Genomic DNA, 11,297 nt, shown 5'->3' on the forward strand with positions numbered 1-11,297 from the left:
CTAAGATTTTTATCCAACAACGACCCACTGCTCTACATGTGTTACTAACAGCCTAAGATAGCAATTCTTTTGTTAGGTCAATTCTCTTTCGTACAATACCAGAAAACATGGAAAATAAGTTCTTTAAATTTTGACTCTGGAATTAATACCATTTTTTCGTGCGACAAACTTTATTTCTGGCGATGAACAGACATGGGCGGAAAACAATAAAAAGATAGGTTTAATATTTGTTCGTTCATTTAACATGTATAATATGAATATCATTTAGTACACTTTGGTCTATACAAATGCAGAATATACCATGATGGTTTGATTTCGTCAAAAGATATAAGAGATCTGATAAATAGATTATCACTTCGATATTGCAAGACGCCCATTTATAACTTTGCACTTTTGCATACCAAACTTTGGCAAAAAGATAAGTCATTTGATTAAATAAGAAGTTGTGGTTTGTTTACTTGGGAGACACTTACCCAAAAGAAGTGGACTTAAGCAGCTATATAAGTCACGGTATGGCCTTCAACAGTGAACAAAATTAAAAGTATATTGTATAATTCAACTAAATGTGAATTCATGGTTGTGAGTTAGTACGTCTGGAGCTCTTCCTCTATGGCGCTTATACCTCGGAAAACTTATACAGCTTGTTTCAAGAACAACCGGGTTCAGACTGTTCTGAAATCGATATTGTCACTTATGCATTCACCCAATTCAATATTACCATCAAAGAGAGTAAATTCGGGGCAACAAAGACATTCCGTCAATAACGGCATAACTATGCATTTAGTACACGAACACCAATCCGGCTGTGTTAAACTGGCGAGGGTTGCTAAGGATATCTTGATTTCGGGAACTTTCTGCAGCTTCCATTTTATGGAGCTCTTCTTCGGTATACTCTGGCTCTAGTGCGTACCCAAATTAACCATACTCGTCAAAATCGCCCTCTCTTGACCGGACTGGAACCACTGTTAGTACTATCAACCTCTTTTCTTTTTTTTTTACTATCAACCTCCGAACAAGACATTTTTAGTTACGATTTTATGATTAATTTTGGGACAATATAAACACTGTCCTATAGAAACAAGCACGCACAAATCATGAGAGAAATATATGTGAGTAAAAGTTAATTGAATTAGCAAAGTTAATATCCTTTGGTCTCGAATGTATGTTAACTAATTTTAAAATGTGTTTTTATAGGCTAGCTCAAATCCTCATCCAAATAATATAATCTATATGTAATAATCCCTTCCTACCACACCAAGATTTAATGCCGAGCGGTAGACATATTTAAGGTACTAATTAAGTATAATTAAATGAACAATAGATAACAATAATTAATCATAAATGTGCAAAGATTTAAAAACATTTTTTTTTCTTTATTCGTACAATTATATTCCGCTTCGGTAGAGTTATCTTCAGATAGTTTCAGATATTAATTAATACATGGGTTTCAAAAGTCTAAATGTAAGTGTTCTCGTACATTTTTTTGCCTAATAAAGACAATCAAAATGATTTGGTAAAGCTATTTCTAATTTCTAAGTTCCCCTTTTTTATGAGACTTAAATCAAGGACAAGAGGTGTATATCATTTTATTCTGACACATGAATTAAGTTTCCCGTCTTTAACCGAAAACTGTTTATTTCTTAGTAAATTAATTTATTTGAATTCAAATAAATAATAGCACCAAATATAATTAAATAATTCCACGGCGATCTATTTTTATTTGTCACCTGTATTTTTAATGTGTGTATTAAATGCTCCCTTGTTTTAGAATCCACTGATCCGAATAGACAGTCACACCTGGCAAGGTGTGCCCTAGAGGCGTGGTTAAATACCGAAGTGCAAATAACAATTTACCTTTAAACAAGCCATCTACGAGTATTGCCACAGAACCGTGAATACACACATCGTATACACCTAGTCATAGCAGAGATAGTAAAAGGTCAATAAGAGTACACCAACATATTGTCTTTACAGATTATTGTAGTTTAATTTGTTCACCTAATCAGTCCGAAAATGCATTAATTAAAAATAATTTTATAACTTTTTGTGTTGTCTAAAAAAATAATTCGAATATATACGTTTAACATAGAAAATTTATCTCATGAATGTGTACAATTGCACGTCTGTGCGTTTTATCTTCTTATTATCGGCTGGTTATTAGATAAAGCATAAGTCATCGGCGCGCTTACGATTACGTTAAAATATGATTAAAAACCAAGACTTTTAATGATTGTATTTTAAATCCCGGCATGCAAAAACCAGGAGAAAACGTCACGACCTACAGGAAGTAGTAAATATTTTTTCATTAATTATTGAATTTCTCCTTTATTACTGCACATTTAGCGATAAAACTTTGTGAATATATATATTATCTCATTATGAACATATTTAAACCATAAGAAAAAAATCGCGAATTTTACCTTTAAGGAAATGTTGCAGTTTTCAATTTTCATCCTGAATATTATAATAAATACAGATACACTGTAAACAGCAAACATGTCCATCAAAGTGCTACAAATAGGTCTATATGATCAAAATACTCAATTGGCCCCTTAAAGTGTTATTGCCCTTATAAGACCATTTCTCATGATTTGAAAATTTAATTCGCTTACTGTAAAATAAATATTCGCCTTTGCAACTGGCGAATCAAGTTCAGCTTAACTTTGAATGAATGAGTTTCAGTGTAATAGGAATATATTTTGTATTTCTTCTTTCCTTGTACTTCAAAAAGCAGGGGTAAAATGACAATATTAAGCCACGGATTGAACATCAAAAATAATCATTGATGAAAGATTCCAGCCAAAATTAACAGATGATGGATAAAGGTTCTAATACGGCCTCTTGTTTATATTACACATGAATAATCTATGTATCATATTTCTGAAAAAAATAATACCGCTATAAATACCAAATAAGGAAAAATACAACATATACTTTTGGTGAACAAACACTGCGTCTTGATTATATTAAGAAAATAACACAATATAAACTAAATTTAAAAAAATGAATAAAAAAGATATGCCATTCACTGTGTAGATGTTTCAATGAACAACGCTCTTAAATTGCAGTATGGACAGAGGCTATCGACATACTAAAGGCTACTTTTATGAAATAAAAGAAAATAGCTAGGGTAAGAGGAATGTTTGCTTCAACAAATACAGTTACGTTCACAAAGTGGTTACCTGCTAATTTTCCTGTGGAAGGTGTTACGTGTGGTTGTGGAAGACACCTAAAAACGCCAAACTCGCTGTTAGTTCACTTACGAAGGAAAAGCTCTGCCGACCGAAAAAATGTTAAGTTATTCAAAAAGGGAATATAATCCAAATAATATTAATGGTTTTGGAGACGTTACATAGTGCCATGCATATCTTATTCTGAATACATTAACGACGACTGAACATAAAAAGAATATCAAAGTGCATTATATTAACAATTCTTTAACGAGATTAATACCACAGTGGATATGTTTCATGTTTGACAATATTTTATAGACGCTTGTTCAATTCAAATGTCATCACACAGTTTTACATAATAAAGATACAAAAGTTGTATCTTGTACTTTTATTCTCCAATACATTTGATGAAATCAATTCATTTGCAACTTATCATCGATTATAATATCTTAACTGCAAACACAGCAGATTGATGGAAAAGAAAAAAAGACTGTCTTTCATTCCGTTTTTCGGAATTCAACTTTTGTGTGTTTGAAAGGGTTTAATTCATGCAATCTGATAAAAATACAGCCTCTGTCCGACATTTTCTTATTATGATATGAAAGCGATTTCTATTTAAATACCTTTCGGGGTTTTTTGCTTTTTTATTGATTATACTGGATGAGTTTGCCATTTGATGAAGGACTTTTTCGTTTTGAATTTTCCTTCGACTTCGGTATTTTTTTATATTCTACATTTTACTGACTTTTTGGCGGATATATAAGTACCAAAACAGAAATACAACGATATCTTGTCAGATCATTGTAATATAAGCAAATCTAAGACATAGGATGTTATATAATCCCGATCAGAGACTGGGTTAGGTAATTAATGGATTAAATGATGTTTTACCTGATAATGTATTTTTTGTTTCTTTTTGTTGTTCATGGTCTTGAAAAATTGCGTTTTTTCATTCAATTTCCAAATCACGTCATCATTAGGCTCAGATAATGTACATGCTGTATACACCAAAGAATCTTTAAATAATCATAAGAAACAGTAAGCAATATTTTAGTATGTGATATGGAATAATTGTCAATGAGAAACACTATCTACAATAGTCAGAACGAAGTGGAAGCAAGCAACTATGGGTTCTTGTCAAACCATGAACAAAGGGCAACACCCAAACAGCACAGTAAAAGAAACTTCAAATAATTTGAAATCATGACAATGCCGTCGTAGAAAAAACATGATAGCAAGACATTAAACAGTACACAACAAATAATATACATGATATAGAACACGTAAAGAGAAAAACAATTATCCCGTCATGAAACGGACAGCTTTCATGTGCTCCATTAGGATGAGATAATCCTGATGCATATGCGACACCCGGGTGTTATATCTGTTTTGTCATGCATGTAAGTACAAACCGGGGGATCATTCTTTTTCAGTAAATCATTATCCAAGAAATGACGATAGGATTGTGTTTTCATCAATTGGAACAAATCCATCGCCCTGTCTGAAACAAAACAAAAACAGCCAACGGATTCATGCTGGCGTCTGTTAACATTTTGAAGTTTCAATTTCAAATTTACCACTCGGTGTGGTGTTAGTGTCTCACACGTAATTAACTAAACAAAATTACGTTCCCATTGATAAATCTCAATGTTTACATGTAGTTTACATCATGTTTTGCCTACATGCAAACACTAGTCAATGTAGGCCTTGTGTAGTTTAAGTGTACACTAAACTAGGCATTTAGAACATCAATTTTGCCATATGTATTTAAAGAAGAAACGATTTTTTAATAAAAATTGATATTTATAACAAATAATAATAAAGTTCTTTACAGAAACATTTGTATTAACTTTATTTTTTGGTGTTAATAAAACACATAACGTAGCTTTATTAACCCCTTATCAAGACTCAAAGCATCATCATTTCAGAACAAATAATTCATTTGAAAAGTTCTTCCCGAATTGACTGGACATACACTGAAATATTTGCCATTGGTCTTACTCAAACAACGATTCACTCATAAATGCATTACTAAAAAAAGTGTGAGGTAAATTGTTTTGTTTGTCTAGTTTCTCAGATCCGTTAAAATACACTTAGAAATATATAGAAAAAACATTATCCCCTCCTTTTGCCAAAGACTCATAGGAGAACAAATACCAACAACAGAAAAAGAAACAAACATAAAAGATAGGAATGTAGTGATCATCTCAATCCTTTTTCTTCGTCTGTAAGATGACAATGACGCAGCCTACGTTTTCTAATGCGTTACCGATACATCTTTAGTACATTCAAACGACTGCAAATCATCAAAATGGCGTTCATAAAGGAGCAACGACTTCATTTCAAAAAGGAGGGCGGGAGGGTCTGAGTGGGATTTTTTTTTCGCGCAAACATTTTTATTCATTTTTTATCGATGCTAGCATTCAAATATTTTTTTCCATATTTGACACTATAATGTATGGGGAAGCTCTGGATTCAGATTTATTTTGTTTATCAAATTGGGGATCAGAATATTTTTCTAGGAAGGATCCATTCCCCTCCCCCTTTTTTGAAGTCAAATGGTTGTTCCCTAACTGCTATACATGACGTTTGGTGTGAATACGGTATGATTGCAACACACGTAATGTTGTCATTTTAGCGGTATTTTCAGCATTGCAATACAGGGGTTTTAAAATCCATATCACACTTTTCTTAAAGTGTCGCGTACGAAGTCAGGAATATGGTAGTTGATATTAATAGTACGCTTCTTTGCAGTTTTGCGTTTGCGCAGGGACGTTAAGGGCTTTTCAAGAAAATTCCAATCTTTATACACAGCAAAATTCATATTGAACTCAAAGTTGATTTTCTCTGGATAAAGGCCAAAATGTACGTCAAAGGCGAAAACAGGGGTAAAAGGGTCTATCATGGATTTCCTCCCAAACTTGTATTCATAAAAAACATAGATAAACAGTGTCACATTTCCCATAAATATCAAAGAAGCCAGTGCACGATGACATCGGATCGTCCTGGTTTTTGGCTTCCTGAAATCAAAATAACTTATTTTACTTGAAAATTGCTGTGAAGATTCCTTTATTCAAACGCTATAAAACTAGGCAAAGCAATTAAAAAAAAAGAACTGTGGCCTTTCCACCTGTACAAAAATGAAGTGGTTTAGTATAGCTCTTACACCTGCCCTTTTTAATCAAATTGAATCGGCTGCCGGAAAAACTAAGTGATTTTTTTTTGTATTACCGCGATGCGTTTCATATTTTATAACGACATGCTGGAGCAAATGCACTATTATTCTTTTTATGCTTGTCATGCATGCTCAAGTTTATGAAGGATCAAATTGAGAACTGCATTTCTTCAGATAATTTGAAATGTGACAAGCTGGATTTTCAAACTACTTGATAATAATCCTCAAGTAATTTGCATTTCACCTGTGGTGTATTATCGCAAATGACAGAAGCGGATTCATGTGTGTTCGGGCCAACTTTTGGAGCAACCATTATATGGTTAATGCATACGCTTTTTACATGTCGTACTCCAAACGTCGCTTAAGTGTTATAGGCAACATCCCCTTCTTTTTGGATTCCGGACCAGTTACCTTCTGTAGTTCTCATTTTGCATTTGCAAGTGAAAGTTTATTATACAAAATATTAACATACTAGGTCTGTCCTAATGAATGTATATTGTGAACCTTTATCATTTTTTTATTTCACTTATATTCTTTGTTTGTTCTTCGTCATTGATAATGTTACAAATATAAATACAAACTTCCTACCCGCATATACATATTCAGATTTAACTTGTTATCAGTCCAAAGTGAGAACTGGTATCGATTTGAAAATCATGATTGGGAGGTATTTTTGACGGCTGATTTTTTTAATTCTGAATATTCATTTTCACCAGCCAGCCTTATGACTGGCTTGCTAACGTTTTATTTTGTTCCGAATGATATCCTGCATTGGAAGGACAGAAAATTCCTTTTTATCCCGTCTGGAGTAATTTCTTTCTCTTTATAACTTTTTTGGTAAAATGTTCTACCCACTTTTCTAAATTATTTGGAATATTCAAAATGACAAACCAGCATTACCAATGGGGGATACCATTCCCCTCTCTAGAATGAGCGACTAATAATATTTGCACTTGCGATCCACTTGTGGTAAGGTTAAGCAGCTGCGACATCAAGTACCCAAGAAAAAGTATGTGTTGCATTTTTCTTTTTGTAATCAGTTCTTCATTTTAATTGTTAACTCTATTCGGTCCTTTTTTTATAAGTTATCCTGACTTTTTTTACATGAATTGTTATTCAGCCTTTTTGTTTGGCAAAGTTGCTCATACTGACTTTTTTTACCCAAAACTCGTCCTGTCTTTTTCTGAAATATCATTCTCGCTCACCCCTTCCCCGTCCCTCCCTTAACCTTATAGTTTGTAACCTCTCAATACATAGTTCCTTTATACCCGCGTCCACCAATAAAAATGAATAGCCTAGATTGAGCAAAAGTGCTAAAGTGGTATTCAACACAATCAATCAATTGTTTTTACATTATAAAGTGCATATATAATGTGGAGGTTTATCGCAAAGCGTAAATGATAATGATAGATCTAAAATTGCGATTCGGCCTTATGCAATTTATAAATTGTTTTTATATTTGTTTGTTTTTTTCACTATTTCAGGTATTTTGTTGTCAATTTCTATCCTAGTATGACTTCTGTCAGAAACTGTTTTATCAGTGGTGTAAAATGTAATCATTGCCGACACAACGCAGGAGAATGAAGCAAGGTTATCTTGGAGAGATGATGATGATGATGGTGATGATGATAATGATGATGATGATGATGATGATGATGATGATGATGATGATGATGATGATGATGATGATGATGATGATGATGATGATGATGATGATGATGATGATGATGATGATGATGATGATGATGATGATGATGATGATGATGATGATGATGATGATGATGGTGATGATGATGATGATGATGATGATGATGATGGTGATGATGGTGATGATGGTGATGGTGATGATGGTGATGATGGTGATGGTGATGATGATGGTGATGATGGTGATGGTGATGATGGTGATGATGATGATGATGATGATGATGATGATGATGATGATGATGATGATGATGATGATGATGATGATGATGATGATGATGATGATGATGATGATGATGATGATGACTTAAATGAATAAACTTGTCATACATCGTAGACAAAAAAATGTTTAATTCATTTCCATCAACACTTGTCATACATCGTAGACAAGACATTGTTATTTCTTGCATCAAAGACAAGATAACTATAATTAAAGTAACTTTCCAACTTCCTCAATTTAAATAAACAATAAAATAACTAAACAGAATTCAAGTAAAGTGTTGTGTTCACTGTTTGGAACAGGTGCGTATATACTAGGGTCAAGGTCACTGGCCATCTCTGGTCTGGTGGTTATGATTTGTTTGTTTAAACATAGATATTACATTACGCCTCATAGAGAAGTTAAGCTTATTCATTTCTTGAGACCTAAAGGCGAAATATCAATAAGAATCAACTGTACATACATTCTACGTAATATAACGGCACTATTGAATGTGCTTTACTTTTGCTGAAAAAAATAACTAAAAAAGTAGACACGTAAAACAATCTTATCCTAAAGTAAATGCTAATAAAATGACGTTTTTCTTTTGCAAGGAGAGTCTTTAATAAGTCGAAAATAGTGATAAGGTTTGCCAAACACCAGATAAGCACTTTTGTAAAAAAGATTCTTTCAATGAACATATCAATCATGATTTGATTTTTCAGACAAGAAGTCGTAAACGCATTCGAACACATATATCTGCATTCGAGGTTGCTGACTATTTTTGTAAAAAAATATAGATGAACAAATTTAGTATTTCAATTGTTCATTACTAACTTACTTCATTAATATTCAATTATTGACTCGTTTTGTTCTTAATTTCAGGAGAATTTTCAAACTTGTAGAATAATCTCACAACATCAGAAGCAAAACTTTTGGCGAGTTTTTAAACAGGTATATTCGAATGACTGTCAGAAAAAAGAAAATCGTCGAAATCAAGATAATCAATTGTAGATTTATTCTTCCTAACATAACGGCACTATTGAATGTCGTCTACTTTTGCTGAAAAATTTACCTAAAAAAAAAGGCTCGTAAAACAGTCTTATCCAAAAGCAAATGCTAATAAAGTGATGTTTTTTTCCTTTTCAAGGAGAGGTTTTAAACAGTCGAAACTAGTTACAAGGTATACACCAAAATAAATAAGCACTTTTATGAAAAGATGCTTTCAATAAACATAACAATGGAAACTTCATATTTCAGACAATTGGTCGTAAACGCATGCGAACGTATATATCTGCATTCGAGGTTACTGATAATTTTTTGGTAAAAAAATATGAATGAACTTATACAAAGTTAGTGTATACTGTTTTCCATTGTATAATGATTACTATCTGCATTGATATTCAATTATTGACTTTTTTTCTATTATTAATTTCAGTAGAATTTCCAAACTTATGGAATACCCTTACAACATAAGAATCAAAACTTTTGGCGACTTTTATTGTTTGTTTTATAGAGATTAACATAATAACACAATGTTCACTGCTGTGCCTCTATTTTTAACATTTTTACTTATTATGTCTGTTTGTTTTGTTAAATTTTTTATAAGACAATCATACAAGTGAGAGGTTTACCTAGCTTTAAAACCAGGTTTAATCCACCAGTTTTTATAAAAGAAAATGCATGTACTAAGTCATGATTATGACAGTTGATGTTGATTGGTTTGATATGGTCATTATTTTCTATTGTACTTTGATTACTATCTTCATTAATATGCAATCTTTCACTATTTCCTATTATTAATTTCAGGAGCATTTCCAAACTTATGGAATGATCTAACAACATCAGGGTCAAAACATTTGGAGACATTTACAAAAGGTTTATTCGAATGACTGTTAGAATAAACTATACATCAATATCAAGATAATCAACTGTACATTTATTCTACCTAATATAACGGCACTATTGAATGTAGTTCACTATTGCTAAAAAAATATGAAAAAAGTAGGCACGTAAAATAGTCTTTCCTATAAACAATTCTGAATAAAATGACGTTTTCTTTTGCAAGGAGAGTCTATAAAAAGTTGAAACTAGAGGAAAAGTATGCACAAAAATATATAAGCACGGTTATAACAAAATTAGTTCAATGAACATAACAATGGTAGGGTCATTTTTCAGACAATTAGTCTTAAACGCATTCGAAAACATATATGTCTATATAACTTTTTGTCTATATGTCTGTTGTTTGTCTATATGCCTTTTTGTGTTTCTTTCTTATATATAATGTGGCTTTGTACTTATACATCCCATCATTGTATTATTGTGCAATGGTAAATGTTTGTTAATATATTTGTTTGTTTTATAGGGATTAAGATAATAACACAATGTTGACTGCTGTGCCTCTATTTTTGACATTTTTTACCTGTTTTGCCTGTTTGTTTTGTTCACAAATAGTTGTCAATATAATGGATTTTAATACGACAGTCATACAAAGGAGAGGTTTAACAAGCTTTAAAATCAATTTAATCAACCATTTTTTATAGAAAGAAAATGCCTGTACCAAGTCAGGAATATGACAGTTGGTGTTCATTGGTTTGGCATGGTCACTATTTTCTATTGTACATAAATTACTAACTTCATTAATGTTCAATTATTGACTCTTTTTATTATTAATTTTAGGAGGATTTCCAAACTTGTGGAATAATCGCACAACATCAGAAGAAAAAGTTTGGCGACTTTTATAAACAGGTAAATTCGATTGACTGTTAGAAAAAAGCAATATATCAAGATCAAGATTATCAACTGTACATGCATTCTATCTAATATAACGGCACTATTAAATGTGGTTTAATTTTGCTGAAAACCAAATAAAAAAGGTATGCACGCAAAACGGTCTTATCCAAAAGCAATTACAAATGAATTGATTTTTTTTCTTCTACTGCAAGGAGAGTCTTTAAAAAGTCGAAACAAGTGACAAAGTATAATAAAAAAGAATAAGTAAAGACTTTTATCAAAAGACGCTTTCAACAAACATCATAAAATTGAGAAT

The 11,297-nt window shown here is 32.0% G+C and overlaps 1 protein-coding gene across 2 annotated transcripts in view; it reads left to right on the forward strand.

The window, feature by feature from the left end:
- Positions 1-10,368, forward strand: part of LOC143071173 (uncharacterized) — a 167,025-nt gene extending 156,657 nt beyond the window's left edge. Inside the window, exons 8-9 of one of the 2 annotated variants that reach the window (XM_076245343.1) lie at positions 9,134-9,202; positions 10,058-10,368. In XM_076245343.1, coding sequence (XP_076101458.1) covers positions 9,134-9,153 — 20 coding nt within the window. In that variant the 3' untranslated portion in view covers positions 9,154-9,202; positions 10,058-10,368. Of the gene's footprint in view, positions 1-3,068; positions 3,550-9,133; positions 9,203-10,057 lie in introns of those variants that run through there. The other variant, XM_076245353.1, reaches the window with a different exon arrangement.
- The last annotated feature ends 929 nt before the right edge of the window (positions 10,369-11,297 follow it).

The sequence above is a fragment of the Mytilus galloprovincialis genome, chromosome 1, assembly GCF_965363235.1.
Source record: "Mytilus galloprovincialis chromosome 1, xbMytGall1.hap1.1, whole genome shotgun sequence".
NCBI classification, from domain to species: domain Eukaryota; kingdom Metazoa; phylum Mollusca; class Bivalvia; order Mytilida; family Mytilidae; genus Mytilus; species Mytilus galloprovincialis.